This window comes from Copadichromis virginalis, linkage group LG4 (genome assembly GCF_057382275.1).
Source record: "Copadichromis virginalis isolate Kocher_CV1m ecotype Utaka linkage group LG4, C_Virginalis_male_GT1.1, whole genome shotgun sequence".
NCBI classification, from domain to species: Eukaryota; Metazoa; Chordata; class Actinopteri; order Cichliformes; family Cichlidae; genus Copadichromis; species Copadichromis virginalis.
Genome location: NC_140621.1, coordinates 9,845,326 through 9,862,947, shown reverse-complemented (window position 1 = coordinate 9,862,947; position 17,622 = coordinate 9,845,326). Strand labels below are relative to the sequence as shown.

Genomic DNA, 17,622 nt, shown 5'->3' with positions numbered 1-17,622 from the left:
AAGAACGCACGCACAAGTGTAATGTTTAGTGGTTATTTCATGCAATGAGCTTGGGTGTCTGTGTAGAAGTAGGCCAGTGTTACATCAGACGAGTTTTCTGGCGCCACCAGGCAAAGTGTGTCAGTGTGTTAGTGCGACGCTCCTCTCTCTGCAGATTGGTCTCGGATGCCAAAAAAGAGCAAGTGGGGACATTTAGCTAAGTACAAGGCTATCTCTGCTTAGTGAAAACAGGGTGTTCCTGCTAAACTTTTTGAGAACAGCAAGAAGGATCTTTATAGGAAGAACCTTTATAAACTTCAAGAAACACAAGAAAAATTGCTCTAATTTAACATGTTTGCGTTCTCATTGTGACTCACTCTCTTATGCCAATCACTGAGTAATTATTACCTAACTGATGACTCTTGCATAAGGTTCATGGATCATCATCTCAGTTGATAGCAGAAACTAGGCTGCCAGCTTGGATATGGTGCCTACAGACTGTGTTTTTGTACACTGCCAGCCAAGAGTCGTACACAGATCCAAACGACTGCTCACTTCAGTGTCAGCCGTGTGCAGCGGGCTGTAAAAGTCAGTGGATAAGGTGGATATGAACGTGCACGTAGCATCAATGTAGGTGCGATTGCATTAAGCCACCAAAACACAAACAAGGACAAACAAGAATTTTTCTTGATATGTTGACGGGTCAACATTATTTCTTTTTTATTTGAGTTTTCTTGAAATGCTCCCATCTTCCACAATGAACATTAGTGTCTTTACATATGTCAAAAGGAAGCGATGGTAATGACCAACCAGACCAACCACCACCCATCTCTACACACCACACTATCTTTGCCTTTTTTCTTTTCTTTTTTTTTGTCCTTGTCTTTTTCATTAAAACCATCAGCAAAACCACAAACATTACTGATTAATACACACTGAAAAGGGTGGGGGGAGCGTAATGAGGCAAATACATGTCATCACAGTCAGTAGGAAAAAAGACACAGTATAGAGGAAAACAGAACATCACCTCTTGACTATAAAACAAAACAAAACAAAACAGGATATAAAAACCAATGAAACAAACGTTACAGTGTTGTTTGAGGGCGGGGAGGGGAAACTTTACATTTATACACAAGCACCAAAAAGCCAAACATGGTACATAGACTTTTTTCTTTTAAAAACTAGAATCCAGTGAAGGCAATTCAGCACTGCCCAGTAGCAGAACTACCACGAATAACCCCTGATAATGAACAACGGAGAAAAATGGGAAACAAGGGAAGTGCCCTCTCTTCGTTCATTTCAGAATTGTTTACTCGATCGAAGAGTTAGAGAACTTCGCTGTAGCGTCAGCTTATGAGCTGTATTAACTCAGTTACGCATGTTGAATGCGAGCCATAGGGGCCATGCTTGGTCACACTACAAAACCACTTTTTCATGACAATAAAAGTAAACAGTAGTTGTGGAGGGCTCTTTTCTTAGGTGTTTCCACAAGAGGAACTTTGAGACTCAGTGCACTGTAGTGTGTTTCATAAGAATGTGACTTAATTCCTCCTGCTTTCGTTCATGCCTCCCAAGCGTCCCATGTCTGACGTGAAAGTTCAAAATCAAGGCTGCAGTATGCATCTAAAAAGAGCTGTACACATTCTCCATCTATGTTCCTGTGGGCTTTTTCTACAGTGATGGGCGTGTGAAGGGAGGGGAAATAAATACACTGGGCCAGTGAATGGTAACAACAAGAAGAAGATATGGTCGATAAAGCTCAAATGAACTAAAGGCTCATAGCCTGCAGCTGGTGAAGTCCACCGAATATTTAAAGGCTGGTTAAAGGTAAGAAAATTCAAAGATTCTTTTTTCTTTTTTTAACGAGGCCTTTGCCTCAGGGAACAACACGTTCTCCATTCAGTGCTGTTGGCGCTCCAAAATGGACGGCCGTTTAAGTGTAAACTAGGCATTAACTAACCGATTAATGCTAAAGCTCAACAATCAAGTGAGAGGTGATTCAAATCGAATGGGTCCTGTAGCCACAGTAGACAATGAAGAGAGTCGATTCGAGACAGGAGGGTCGCTTTCAGAATCCTCCAAAGATTTGTTGCAGTTTTTTTTGTTTTGTTTTTTGTTTTTTTGGTTCAATTTGTATTCAAATTTGTTTTGTAAAATATATGTTTAAAATAGATACATATATTCATATATCACAGTACTATACAAACCAAGTGCTTAAAAAATAAAGGTGATGGTGATCTTTTGAGAAATAATGGAGATGACTGGGGAAAGCATGGGGTGGTAGAGGTAGGGTCTGGGAAGAGGTATGGAACTTCTTATTGATAGTATTGTTGGTGCTTCTTTGGTCGAGGGAATGTCCCCAGTGTATGTTTGCATTTGATTTTAATTAAGGCAGATAGCCATACACGTGTATGCTCCTCTACAGTCGGATATGTACCAAAATTTTAGCACTGATAAAGCCTGAAGCGTTTATTTTTCTACATTCTTTATTTGTGTTTTTGTTATCAAAATGTGCTTTCACTGATGTACTCAACTGTATATTGTTGGATGACAAAAGTAGAAAAAGTGGACAGTTCCATTCCTCTTCTCATCACATAAACAAAAGTGCATCTGTAAGTATGGAGAGGATGTAAGAAATTACAACTCTGTACAATATATACAAATATAATACAGCCCTACAAGATGATCAGCCTCGTTGGGTGGGAGTGGAGTAGAAAAGCTAAGTTTCCTGTCCCGAGGGCTGAAAAGGGGTGAGTCAATCATAGGGCAAAAGGCATGATGGCAGGGTAGTTCTTCGATGAGAAATTGTGTCTTTGAGTCATTGAAGTTGTCATAACGACTTCAACTAAAAGTCCATGTCACCTAATCGCGCCTCTTGTTCCTTCGTCCACCTGTCTCCTTTTTTCCACCTTCCTTCCTGGCCCCCTCCCCTGAGGCCGCCTGTTTACAACCTCCGCCTGAGCTCTCTTGCTTAATGTTTCGTGGGGGCGTCAGGGACAAGTAGGGATGCTGGGGGAGAGGTGGCGGCGTAGCGGAGGGAGGGGTGGTTGGGGACTCTTGGCCGGAGCAGTTGCTGCCGCTACTGCTGCTGCTGCTGCTGCCGGTGCTCATGGCCCGGTGTTTGAGTCTCAGTTTGTGGGGCAAAGCGGTTCCCCTCACCTCCCCCTGAGGGTCCCAGCACTGAGCCTGAGGGCCCTGGGAGGAGGGCAGAGGCGAGGCAGGTTGGTGGATGGTAAGATGCGGGTTGTGGAAGCTGCCCATTTCTGAGCACAACGAGGAGGGAAGCTCATCGTCGTCTGTGGATGCCTCTTTTTCTGGACTGCAAGGATCTCCTTCACTGGATGTGGCCTCCTTACAAGAGGAGGTTGATTGGCCTTGGTAATAAGCCTCATGCCTGGGCCCGCCCTCATAAGTAAGAACAGGTGGCTCCTCGTCTTGTGTGCTGAGGTATGAGTGAGGCTGCTGGAGATGGTGGTACAAGTGTGAGTGGCTGACACCCTCCACTTGTTTGTGGTGGAGCTCCGCAGATGAATCGCTCTCCTGATGCTGCTCCTGCTGCAGTTGCTGCTGGGGGAGTTGGCAAACACGGTACACCTGTCTCTCTCTAGCCTCATTACGGCAGTCTGAGAGCTCATACGGAGGGGAATCTAATGTCTTCCTCTCAAGCTGCTTCGTCACCTCGGCCACTGTTTCCGTGGAGCTCTCTGTAATGGGCTGTTGGCTAGCACACACTTGGCTGCCGGTGCTGCCCTGCTTCTGCACGTTCAGCAGCTCGGCATCCTGCGTCCTGGTCAAGGAGTCCACGGGATAAGAGGCACTGCTGGCACCGTACAGAATGACGCTCCTCTGGGCAGCAGGCGGATGAGAGGCGGCCTGGCTGACAGTGTTGATAGAGGTAACGGGCTCCTGATGGGGTTGGGGCTGTTGGTGAAGGTGGTGCTGCTGCTGCTCTTGGCTGTGATATGTAGCCTCTAACTCCTGAGAATGCTGCTGGATCTGGTGGTGGGTGGGCACAGAGGCCAGTCCACGGTGGATGTTAAACATGATCTGGGTGGTGGTGCCGTTGGCGATGTCCATCTCCAGCCTGTCACCTTCCTGCTTGATCTCAAAGGGGATTGGCTCTGGGCTGTCTCTGGAGGAGCCGTCAGACATGTCAGAGAGGGAACCACGTGGAGAGTATTTCACCAGCTGCCTGTGGCCTTCACTGCGTCCCGACTGCTCCGTTTCAGAGGAGTCAGAGTTCACCATCACCTGAGAACCACTAGAGTAACCACTGGAGTAGTACTGAGTTGAGGAGGAGGAGGAACCTCCATTTCCTGCGTTGCTACCCGCACTGATTTGTTGACTCTTTTCAATGTAGGAGGCAGTGCTTATTAAGCCGAAGCGCAGCTTCAGCTGGAGCAGCTCTGTCTTGAGCCTCACATTCTCATCGTTCAGTGCAATGACGCGGTTCTCCAGAACCATATCATTGAGACGCCGCTTCTCCCGGGAGCGCTTGGCGGCCTCGTTGTTTTTACGGCGCTTCTCCCAGTAGGAGGCGTCCTTTTTCTCATCGGAAATGAACTCCCGCTTTCGCCTGCAGGTCATGTTGGGCTTGGGTTTGATGAGACGCCCCATACGAGTTGGAGTCCCTTGGATAGAAGGCAGAGACTCTTCATAACCGCTGAAGGTCTCAAGGCAGTTTAGGTTATTCCCTGAGTTTTTGTTTAACGTTTTGAGAGCCGATGTTAGATTTTCCATTTTTGTCGAGAGGCAGCCAGTTTGAAATGTTGCTGGGTGAACTGAGTGAAGAATTAGGCCAGAGGTTAAAGGTGGGGGTGGGGGGAGGTTGGGGTAGTGATGAAAACAACTGGTCTCCCAAGGCTCTGGGTCTAGTTATTGTAGATGTGGTATACTTATGCCAGGTAAACAGTCAAGTGTCCAAATTAGCCAAAAAGATAAAGAACAACTGTAGCTCAGCATTAGCAACCCACATTTATCCACTTGAAGGGTTATCAATTCAGTGTCCGAGCTCCTCGGAGTACTACAGACCCAAAGCAGTTCAGATCAGTCCTTTAGTTCCCTCTTTTTCTTCCCAAATTCTTGCTTTAGTTGGTTGTTAAAGGTTTAGCATAGAGCACACGGAGCTAAACTGGCAAGGAGGTGTCCCAGATCTCCACGTAAACAGCAGGATGTAGGTCGGCCTGTCTACCTCAGCGTGTCAGTCTCTTGGGGAGCGCCGCTCTCCCTCCCTCCGTCTTTCTCTGTTCTCTCTGCAGTTGACTGCAAGATGAAAGCCTGCAGAGATAAAAAAACAGAAAAAAAAAACATTTGTTAATCCACTGCTGACTGCTGCTGTTCCATCCTGCAGCCTCACATCAGAACTACAGTTATTTGAACTTTTTTTTTTTTTTTATCATTTTCCAGCTTCTTTTGGCATGCAAAATAATATAATAAATACATATCTATAACAGAAAAGCTTTCCTCTGCTGTTGGGATGTCTGGCCTTTACTGAGTGTGTCGCCCCTGGCAACCAGTGAATAGATGCTAGACCTCTCTGTCTGACCTTTCGGCCTTGCTATTGATCCGATCCGTCTGGAACCTATGACCCCCGGCCCGGTCATGTTGACTTTTGTGATGCAATGTGAGCAGTGGGTTCATCGCCAGGCTGATGATCCTGTTTTGTTTCAACACCCAGGATTTAAAAAACACACTTGTTCAACGCTGCATGCTAAAATGTCGCAAGGTCTGAGCTAATAAGGTTTTATGTAGGCGGCTGAGGGCAAAACTAAAGCCTTGTAAATTAAATAGAAGTATATCGCAATCGAGGCAGGCACACACACATGAAATAAAAACACAGAAATTGCATCAGTCTGGGACATGCTGAGAGCATGAAAACTAAACTGTTTAAGGATTAGCTCTTTTTTTGTTTTGCCAGATGAATATGTGGGCCAGACAGAGCAAACAGTGAGTCAGTCTCAGAGCCGTGGGGTTCCCTGACACACACACCAGACTGGCTCTCCACTGAGAAACCCCATCCACGAACACTGCTACCCCCCGCCTTGGTTCATCCGCACAGGAATGTGACAGCATTCTTTTCCGAAACAACTCAGTGCCAAATCGATGATGCAGAGTGAGCAGATAAGGCAGACAAAGGCATCGTTAATGCAGGTCAAGGATAAAAAAGCTGAAGAGAGATATGGAGGTGTGGGGGGCAGCTGGGAGGTGGGGCTTTGATAAATATAGGTCAGTGGCCCCAGGAAAGAAGGGAGGCGGGAAGCAGAAACACAGGCTGGGATAACACAGAATCGTTAGATTGGGGGTAAAATGCGAGGGTGGTCAGACCATGGCGAGGAACACCTCAGCGCTCAGTAATTAGCTGAACAGGTGCACCTTTATACCAAAGTAGTACAATTCTGCTGATTTTGAGGCTACGCAGAATTAAGCAAATCAGCAATTCTTCTAAATGCTTCCATCTGTTTAAAGGCTCGGTGGCTCGGTGGTGTTCAAAGTCAGTTGGTTTGTTGGTCCACAACTTTGGATTGGAGCTAAGTATCTCAACAGCTAGGCCACATTTCCTACATTTTCTAGAGCTATCAAAATGGTTCAATTATCCCATTAAGCATCTCAGTATTGCCTGGATAGATTGGCACAGACTTTTTGTGCAAATTGTAATGATCTGTTACTCCCCCAATTTCCACACTGAGATTTGTGATTTCTGACAACTTTTGTGATTTGTAATGTGACCTGACAGACTCCTGTTGCAAAAATAATTAGGCAGCGCATGCAGTTGTTGTTCTTCTGCATGACTTGTTCTTTCAGAGGTGTCAGACAGCAACAATTCTCCCTGCTCTTAAATGAACTGGTCCAATTGGAAAAGCGCCTAAAAACTCGGGAGGTCAAGCTTATCAAGTTGCATAGAAAATGGAATGGTAATCTCATCCCAAGTGCAGCAAATCATCTGCATTTCCAGGTTGAAGTGCGTAAGCGCTGCTGTTACACTGTGACAATCTGTAATCTCATAATCTAGTGAGATATTTGCAGCGACTGTGCTCTGCTTGTCCTGTGGATTTCATATTGTTACGTAACTCCTCACAATAAACACAGATTTCAGCCCACTTTTTTTTTAGTTCTCATATACAGAAGAAACCAGACTAACTATAAAACAGGGCCACAAGTTTTGGCTTTTTGAAACTGTCTTTCAGAGTAATCCAATAAAAGCTACATTAGAGTTACACCATATTTGAAAGTCTCAGCTGAATGGTTTAAGGGTGTCCTCGTGAGCCTCCGACATGTGGCTGCTGGGCACGGCAACGTAAGAACGAGGGTAGAGACTGTTTCTCAGCCTGTCCCACTGACCCACAAACTGGGGACCGACCGCACTCTGTAAATACGTCTTAGCTGCCTCCAACTGTACGGCCTGCTGGAATATAGGTCAGCCCAGCAGTGGAGAGGTGAAGAGACAAGGGAGGGGCTGACAAAAAAGAAAGACAAAAAAAGAAAAGAAAAAAAGAAGGATGCATGGAAAATGAGAGCATTGTGCAAATATAGACAGAGGTGAGAGCAAGTGGAGCGAAGACAAAGAAACGAAGAGGAATCAGTGAGGGAGAGTTAAAACAAAGAAAAGGGATGGAGATGAGATTATACTGTAGCTGGATGGGGGTGGGTGAGTGTTGGGGGGGGGGGGGGGGTAAACAGTGGCAATTGCGACAGTGTTGGTATTGCATCAGAAGAAGGATCACCCATAGCAACAAAAAGGGGGAGAAAGAAGGGGGTTAGCCAATCATATTGGACTTTGTCTCAATGTTTCTGGACCAGTGGCTTGACACGACCCGAAGCAGATGGTGAGAAAACCATGTTCCGTAACAAAAGGAGGGTCGACTGACGTCACGTGAACATTATTCCACATCTCGCCTACAGTCAGGACGAGCCAGACGCATGAATTAACTCCTCTGTTTAATTAACTCACAGTGGAGGCTCGTGCTTTTTTTTCTTTTTATTTGTCTCTCCCTCTTTTGCACCTTCAAATATTCAGGCTGTGTGAATGAGCATGAATCATAGCAGAAGGTGTTGATGCTCTTCTTTCACTACTGAGCCTGCGTTACGTTTCATGTGTGCGCCATCAGAAAGAAACAATAGATTTCACATCTCCAAAGATGCTTTAAAACCCACAAAGGCATCGCCGCCAAGAACGAAGCGCAAAGTGTTTCATTTTGCATGCGTTTGAACCACACTGCCTAACCTCTGCACACAGTTCCTCAACCTAGACCGCTCTTTCCAGTCTATCATCTAGTCTCCACAAGTCACTGCCAGGTTTCTGTGGCACTTGTGGAATGATAGCACGGTAAAAGAATCCAAGTCGCCCCCGCCCGCACAACCACAGGGGCCGAACCGCAAGAGTCTAAATGTGGCAGTGAGCTTTGGAAATAGTGAAGTCAGTTCAAAAGCCAGCACACGTGTTTCTGTGGAGCACTTCAGGAAATGGGTTGCAGGTCTGACATAAAAGGAGAAGGGTGTGTGCACATGGGTCGGGGGTGCACATGCTTCAGAGAAAAGGCGAATGATGAAACCGCTGTCCAACCCCCCCAACCAGCCATTCACCCTTAGGAAAAATGCAATTTAAGGCACATGGTGCAGTGCCCCTGGGGGGAGGGGGGGGGGGGGTCACTGGGCTACAAGTCTTTTTTTTTTGGGGGGGGGGGGGGGGGGGTGTTAACTTTATATAAAGGCTTGGACAGCATGCCATCAAGGCAAGGCAGAGTCCTCTGTAAGCTTGTTCCATGAACACAGGCCATATCACTCTGGATACTCAGCCTCTCTCCAAAAGGAAAAAAAGAAAAAGAAAGCAGAGGGACTCAGTCCATGTGTTGCACCAGTCACATGTGCTCCATTGGCCTACTAAATGCTGTAATTCGCCTCTGTGCTGGATCCAAACCGCAGCACAATAACAAAGCACAAACCCTCATCTTTTATCATCTTACATGTGCCAGGAAACCCCGAGTAAGCCGAGAGGCCGCAAAGTAGGACAGCATGGAAACCACGCCATACTCCTGACCATGAACTCTATTTAGGCTGGATAAAGAAAGGTTTTATCTGTTTTATTTTTTCAGAACTAGATTAAAAGAGGGAGTTGGCTCAGTCGCGCAATGCAATGATGCAATAGTCGTGGAATGACATGAAAGTTTTTTTGTTTCTTTCTTTCTTCCTCTTTTCAAAAATGTACACGTGTTAAAATGAAGCTGCTCGCAGTGCCACTTTTCTATTTCTGCATGACCGCCTCGTTTCTTTGTTACGGCGGGGCGAGGATTTATTTTGGTGGTGTTCTGATTCTGCCTTCCTCGTCAGCAGCAGTGGTGCGCCTCATCCCCTCCTCTCCACCCACCCCAGGACAGATGTGACCTACATTCTTAGCTGGCATAGAGACCCAGTGTGTGCGCCAACCAATTGGCAGCGACCTCTGCGCAGCAAAGCGCAGCGCTGCTTCGCCGCAGACTACGAGCTTCCGCAGATTGCATAATCTGCCCCTTTCTTTAATCCATTTGTTATTTAATTAATTTATTATGCAACCTGGAACCTTTGTTTAACACACCGCATATACACTGTGGCCACAGCGTGACCCCCAAACTGCGTGAAATCCCTTTAAGGAACGCATCGCTCCGCTGAGGACGGGGAAGCCGACCCACAGCAAAAACCTGAAATCATTTTTGTTTCTCTTTCTAAATCTGCTGTTTATACCATGCGGTGTGTAAAAACACCCGCACGCTGCTGGAGCGGAGATCTGGAAGAGAACAACGGGTACGATGCCCACGTGCTGTGTAAACCGCACAAAGCTGTTTGGGGAGATGAAGCCAAGGTGACTTTCAAAACAAACCCAAGCCGTAGAGTTACTTGTTACTAGCCGTAGAGTTACTAGTGCCTGAATTCAGCCCCCGCTCTAGTTGAGGAATGTTGCGGCTTCAGCCGGTGCTGACCTGCGGTGAAGCGCGGCTCATGTTCAACGTTATAATATCCTGATGCGTATTTACACCAGGCGGACCCACGGAAGACCCAGAAATAAATAAATCTGAGCCAGTGAGCAGCCCAGTCAGAGAAACATGTCCCCCCACATTCCTCCTTTGTTGGACCGTCTAACAAATCGTGTTCGTGCACAGCGGATTCTCGGTCATCTTAGGAAAAGCGTGTATCCCAACTCTGCCGCAAAATTTACCCACCGCCTCAAAATCGCCTTCCAAGCGAAACTCGACAAGCTTTCCACGCGCTGCCATATTTACGAAAAATAAGCACGCGTCTATTGTAGCTGTCTGCCGAGCTACTGAGGAACACCAAGAAACATCTGACCCACATTTGATCCAGATGTTCTGATCCACACACACACATACATACACGCGCGCCTCACCTCGCACTCGGCTGCACTCATCGGAGCCCGTGAACTTCACCATTCCTCAAACGCGATCCACGCTGGCTCCCATCAGTCCGAGCCGGGGTTGTAAACAAAGGAGAGACAAGCAGAGCCGAGCGTCCGTGCGTATCCACGCGATCATGCCTCGATCACGCGTGTCGGTGTGCTCCGGTTTGTATTGTGCTTGCTTCAGACTAATACGAGCCTACGGGCCACTAAAGGGTTAAGGAGGGCTGCACAGCCGCGTTAACCTTTACAAAGAGCTGCTACACGTGACAGAGAGAAGTGTGTCCTCGGAGCCTGCATGGGATTTTTCCAGCTGTCTGCACGGACTAGCCTACTAACCCAAAAGAAAGCGAGGACAGATTTGTAGCTGCTCCAGAGCCCCGCAGCACGTAAACCCGACTCTTATTCACGCAGCTTTTGCAAAAACAACAACAACAACAATAATAATTATTGTGAATAATAATTTATTATTATTATTATTATTATTATTATTATTATAAGACCAAAAAGAAGGGTGTATAAGCTGGTGGAGTTCCCATTAATATCAAGTATTAGCCTATATATTTATTATTATCAGCCTATTTATAGGTCTGGTAATAATAACTGTTATTAAATATGATATAACTGCACCATGTATTCAGGTTAAATAACAATTACGTGAGCCACGTGTGTTACGAAAGCAGGTGTGCGGGTTAAGCACAGCAGATTGGCTCCTAAAAGCACCACAACAAACCATGAATATTCAATTTGGGCATGCGCGCTAAGAAGCGGATGCGTTGACCCTGCCTACAACTCCGCTCCACGGCGGGCTGTCCGCACTCACCTGCCCCTGCTTCCACCAAGCAGCCGCACCTTTTTTTTCTTTCTTTCTGAAGGAATCCCATAATCTTTTTGCAAAGCCCCCCGATCCCCCCCGGTCCCCCACACCGACTTCCTCCCATCCGCTTCCTCTCTCTGACACAGATCCTCATATAGCTCCATACACTCTCAAGGAGGCGGGGTACAGCCTCGCCTTGACATTGAGGCGAACACATCCAGGCACCAAAACAAATTGTAAACGCGGCGACCAGCTGCTCAGAGGAAAAAAGCAACTCAAGAATATATATATATATATATATATATGCTCTGATCCACACACACATACATGTATTGGGCATGTATGCACCAGTCAATAACAACAACTTACCTTTTTGCTTTAAAAGCGACAGGATCCACACACAGTCCGGCTCCTGCCCAACAGTCCGCTTTGCTGGCTCTGTCTCTCTCTCCTTACAGTATCTCCCTCTCTCTGTCACACACACACGCCGTTTGCCACTTTGAAAACACCAGCTCTCCCGATTAGTGCAGGTATATGCGAGAGTGAGAACACAGTGCCTTGTTTTGAGCGCGCTCCTCATGTCATGTTTGCTCCAATTCCTCCCTCCCTCCAACTCTCTCTCTCTCTCTCTCTCTCTCTTTCGCTCTCTCGCTCTCCCTCCGTGTGTGTGTGTCTCTGAATGTATGTTAGTAGGTCAGTTGTTGCATAACAGGACGCTTTGGGTGCCTAGTCACGTTTTTTTGTTTCTCTCTCGGATGTGGCCCCCTCCCTGTCTCTTTCTTCTTGCCTTCAAATCCTGTTTGGGGTGGGGGTGGGGTGGGGTCAGGGGTAGTGGGGGGGGGGGGGGGAGGAGACAGGTCCAGTAGGGGAGGGACTATGCTCAAAGGCAATTTCAGCCAGATGAGGGCATATGATACCCATAATGAGATTGCTAGATATTGAAAAAGCACACACACACAGACAGGCTGGTCCGGGGAAATCAGAGTCGCATCCTCTGTGCAGATACCCAACTTGACATGCCTGCCACGCAGCTTCTTGAGTGTGCTAGTCAACCTGCTTTTAAAAGTGAAAAGATCAATTTGACATTTCAGCTGAGCCCGACAACACTGACAACACCAAAGCTTCAGCAGCTGGGCAGTTTGGCTTTAACGTTGTAATTTGCACTGTTGCCCCATTTTAACCATACGCCACAACCTTCTATGTAACCTGATGTGCACCTCCTGAGAAACGTAACTACACGTGTACCGCATAACACAGGTGTGGGCAACTCCAGGCCTCGAGGGCCGGTGTCCTGCAGGTTTTAGATGTCACCCTGGGTCAACACACCTGAATTAAATGATGAGTTCATTACCAGGCCACTGGAGAACTTCAAGACATGTTGAGGAGGTCATTTAGCCATTTAAATCAGCTGTGTTGGATCAAGGACACATCTAAACCTGAAGGACACTGACCCTTGAGGCCTGGAGTTTCCCCACCCCTGGCATAACGCAACAACTTGAATAGTGTGGGAGGTTGGATAAAAGGAGTTTCCAGTTACTATGTAAGTTAGGACGACTGGAAATAAAGGGGCACCCATCCTACATGGGATCTGCAAAAGTACCCTACATGGCTTCTTACTGAGCACTGGGAAGCACAAGAACTGTGAGAAGTACAGTTTTTGGATTTAATATTCTTGAACATTTGAATATTTCCTCTTTGTATTATTTTATATCAACTTTTCACTCCATTTCCAAGTAGGATGCTTTAGAGCAGGGAAACACATTTTATATTGAAGACTACATAAATTTGATCTTAAGTGAATCTTCCCATCCTGTCTGCATAAAGACATTTACCTACGCATGTAATCCCAAAGCTAGAAGTGCAGTTCCAACAGCGTGTCCTAGATTTCCCACATGATATAGAAATAGTGCTGTAGTGAGTGAAAAAAAATCTGAAAATCTAAATTATAAGAAATTGATGTGTAAAATTATAGAAAAAAATTGTGGTAGCTCACATTTTTTTGTTTGTGTACCCAGTGTAGAAAAACTGAAATTTCTTCAATCACTGGTGAAAAAACAGGAACTTCTCTGGTATTTAATGTTTAGTTATTACTTAATTACTGTGGTGGGGCATAGCCAAAAAAAGCTGTCAAATTTACATTTAAAATACATTTAAAAGTACATAAAGTTATGTCTTCTCTCACATTTTCCAACGCCATCCAGTGGGCCGAGTTTTTGGCGGGCTCATTTTGACCCCCAGGCCTTTTGTTTGATACCAGTGTTTTAGAGGCTATGAATACATGATATAAGTCAGCTTTAGAAATATCTAATTATTTAATCTTGTGTAAATCTTGGCAGTTCTTGCTGACATTAACATAAAAAACAGATATGTGAGAGGTAAAGCAGCATGACATTAAAAAATCTCTTAAAAAACAAGTACCAGTTTCTCCCACAGGAACTTACTTCAGTACTTTGAGGTCATGCTCGTGTATTTCTACCTCAGTGCACATTTGAATATAGCGTTTTAAATGTAATCCAACACAAAATAAGTCAAAGTTGACTTTCAGTAAAAAAGGCAGAGGTATTTCCAGTCTGCTGGTGCAAACTCAAACTGGAAATATGATTTAATTGAGGAAAAAACAATGATAAAAATAATGTCTTTCATTTTTCAAGTTCAGGCAACACGTGACGTGTGTGCGGCACGTGCTGCCTCTTTGGCCTCCAGCTACCTCGCCGATGGGGCAGTTTTGACTTCTTTTGTTGTCACTCAGGGAAGAACTTTTGGGCAAACCTGTGCGTGACCTTTAGAGGAAACCATGGACATTTTAGTCAGTGTTGCAAGTGGACGAACGCAAGTGAAAATCTTTAGTTTTGTTATGTTGGAGGTGTTTCCTGGCAGTCACGGTTCTTGCATTCGCAGAACTGCTCCACGTACAGTATTGTTCCCAAACGACTGTGCTCAATAATCCAGTCAAACCAGCTCACCTGGACTCATTGTAAGCATGTTGTGTAATTTTGATTAGTCCTCACCGCAAGCAGGAATGTGTGTCATGCTCAGAGGTGTAAAGTCTGGAGGAGGCTCAAACAAAGAGGAGAACAGTTAAGCTATTTGGTTCATCTTACTTCTCCACTTTAAACAACGCCCATTTGGTTTGGCTTATGAGTGGGCTGAATGGATACCTGTCAGTGTGGCATGCAGGGGGACTGGATCAGAGACAGACTCACACCAGGAAGTGTGACTAATGTACTGGACGGGACTAATCAGCAATGTAATTGAGTTGTGATTTACAAAGACAATATATCAAACACTGCAACACCTTAAAACAAACAAACAAACCACCAGCTAGAACTACAAATATACTCACTAGCCTCTTTATTAGGTATACCTGTTCATCCGATTGTTATGCTACAAAAAATTAAGGCCATTCTGAAAACACCCAACTATTACATCCCAGTACTATAGCAAGGTGTACCTGAAAAAGTAGCATTAGTTGAAAGTTGAAACCCACCCAAAACAAAACGCAGGAACAGAAGCACATTTCCCATTGTGGTGCATCACCCCTACTTTCAGGAAACACAGCAGCTGCATGTTTCTCTACATCGTTCTGCAGATGTTTTCACTGGGTGACAGGTGAGGAGTGCAGATGGGCCGCACTCTTTTTCTGCAGAAATATATTACCAGCGTCCATCTTTGTTTTGCCCATTAAAAAAAAAAAAAATGTTACAAATTGAAAATAAGCATGTATGTGGTAATCTGGGCGTAAAAGCCTGGTGATGTACCCTTTGAATGCAGTTTGGATCATCACCGGAGCGCCTCTGTGTGAGATAGCCCTGCTGCAGACACAGTGATGCTTCAGGCTCTCGGTAAAATGTGCATTATCCACAGAGTGATTTAAATTGGCAAAAGATTGCCTGAACGGCTGCCTTAAAGGCTGACTTCTGCTGCGGATGTGTTCATGATCTCCTTTTATCTTCAAGGCTGCGCTCTTCTTTTTTATGTCAGTGTCAAAAAAAGAAAAAGAAAGAAAAAGAATGGTTTGTGTGAGTGTTCACAATGAGAAATTGATCCTCTTTCACTAAAACATGAGGAAATTCCAGCGTATTACTTTAAGAATTGCAAGTTAAATACGTGTCAGTAATCGCAATTAGGCCATCTCTTTTTTCCTCCCCTGGCTTGAAGCATGTGTACGACTTTTCACCTTTTAAATGAGGAATTCCTTTTTTCCCTCTGAGCTCTAGTTTGATAAAAACACACCACCTAAATTGCTGCAACTTTTTGCATTAGATGCTGAGATCCTTTTTCTTTTACCCACATGTTTTCAGATTTGTGAAGCTGCCACACCGCCTTGTCTTTGTTCCAACGCATCATCAGAGGGTAACCCCCTAATGAGAAGCATCATTTTCAACATGTATGAATCACCATTCTTTCGCTTTATCTCCTTCTTCAGCCGGAGGAGACAAACATCACGACGCGAGCAGAGGCACCGGCCGTGAACTTGGGTCCCCCTCCCCCATTCAAACCACACACAGACTCACTCTCTCTCTCTGTCTGTCTGCGCATCACTCCCTCTTTTTTTCCCCCTTGCACCCCATCCTTATCCCCACCCCAACCCGACCCCTTCTAGCTATGTCTGCAAGCGTTCCCATGGCAACTGTCGCACTGTCTGCCTAGCAACAGGCTTTATCCTTTCACTAGAAAAAAAGAGGGGAGCAGAAAGAGGGGGTTGTGTGTGTGGGGAGGGGAGGGGGGGGGGTGTATGGGTGCATGGATGTGGGTGAGGATGATCGTGGAACGGCAGCATGTTGCAGTGGATCCATTAAAGCAGACTCCCTTTCTCCCCTCACCACACCTGCAGCAACTGCCTCTACCTTGTTCCCTTTCAGTTTCACCGCAGGCTTTCTTCACTTCACTCTCAGCCTGTTTTACTAATCAAATCTATTCTAATCCAGTGTTTGTATTTCGACATTTCAGAGGCTTATAGACAGCTCATCTTATTGCAGGGCGGATCTTTGTGTGTGTGTGTCTCTCAGCTGCTTTCTAGTGTATTTAAAAGCTTTCACAAGTCTTTGTTTTGCAATAAGAAAAAACAGTTACGCTGATTTTATGTCATTTGATTTCATGTCACTTTTCCATGTAATTTGGTTACATAATTACAATGTAAAACATCCAGTTATTGGAATCCAGTTAAATGAAATGTACTTTATTGGTGTTTATTCAGTTTACACCTTAATGATCAAATATTCAACCAAATAAACCTTTGATGTTTATATACTTTAGCTGCATTTTACTCGAAATTGTTGCCTCATGATTGTGAGTGCAAATAATCACAGTGACACACGACAAGCTGAATAAGCAGTTTACTACTCATAACAAAATAATAATAAGACACTAATTGAAGGCTCAGCTTTCTGCACGTTTCTTCTGATACATTAGTTGGCTTTAACTCTTGTGGATCACCATGTGAACTAGCTTCCAACATGTACAGGAACAATGAAAACTGCAGCCATCCACAGTAGGATTAACAAGATTTGGGTTAACGGTGAGGGCACACAGTGAAGAGATTGTCTTTGCTGCCCTCTGCTGACGCCAACGAGGCATGATTCGTTATTATTTTTCCAGACCGAGCACAAGGTGACAGTCTGGGGTAGCTACTGAGCGACAGGCATTTTTGTTGACTGCTAGCAAATGTATGATAACACACATATACTTGTACATAATGTCTGTGCTTGTGTGGGGTGGTGATTTATGCCGCATAACCATCAGTGAGGTCGTGTTTCTCCTTGTGGCTCAAGGAAGCAGAGCAGGTCATTTACAGCGTGTGAATCTTAGACAGGAAGCACTGACAGAAAAAAAGTGCTCATAAGAATGTGTGTGAATAGGCGAATGAAGCATGTAGAGTACAAAAGCCCTTTATGAGAAGTAGTCCATCTACCATTTACATGCATTTGAGTAGGAAAGCTAAGATGTTCTTCACTGCTGTTTCATAGTATTACATGAAGTGGATGAAGGAAATGAACGGCAGTGCATTCCTTCCTTGTTGAGGACTGTGCAAAAGGTTGTCAAGGTCTTCTGGTGGCCTTCGGGGTGCACATGACCTCACTATATTCATGTTAACCCTTCTTCATGACTTGAATTCTCTCCTGTCACTTATATTTCCAGCTGTTATCTTTGAGCTCTTGTGTTTTCCAAGGTCTGTAACAGAACTGTTGAGTAACAGCGGGCTCGCCCACTGTCTCTGTCTGCCTGGCTGTCAGCCCATCTTGCCGCCTGCAGGGACTGTGGGAGAGAAACTCCTCTTCTCTTCAGTCGACCCTTCTCTCATTCCCGTTCGCATTCTTCCTTTTTTTCTGCAATTCACTGTCTGGGAAAGAATTTCCAGCCCCAAAAGAGGCTGTGTTAAGTTTTTTAAGTTTGATAACCATTTATAATACCAATGAGCAATGATTGACTCGCCACCGTGATG

At 45.3% G+C, this 17,622-nt stretch overlaps 1 protein-coding gene across 2 annotated transcripts; it reads right to left on the bottom strand.

The window, feature by feature from the left end:
* Nucleotides 1-682: 682 nt before the first annotated feature.
* On the bottom strand, nucleotides 683-11,837 carry nfil3-2 (nuclear factor, interleukin 3 regulated, member 2). 2 transcript variants are annotated; one of them, XM_085453412.1, is made up of 2 exons: nucleotides 11,550-11,837; nucleotides 683-5,256 (listed from the first exon to the last, which is right to left on the bottom strand). In XM_085453412.1, exon 2 carries the CDS (start codon nucleotides 4,717-4,719, stop codon nucleotides 2,842-2,844), a length of 1,878 nt encoding a protein of 625 aa, XP_085309538.1. In that variant the 5' UTR covers nucleotides 4,720-5,256; nucleotides 11,550-11,837; the 3' UTR covers nucleotides 683-2,841. The 2 variants fall into 2 exon arrangements, with proteins under 2 accessions (XP_085309538.1, XP_085309539.1); XM_085453413.1 differs by lacking the exon at nucleotides 11,550-11,837 and adding an exon at nucleotides 10,355-10,709.
* Nucleotides 11,838-17,622: the final 5,785 nt, after the last annotated feature.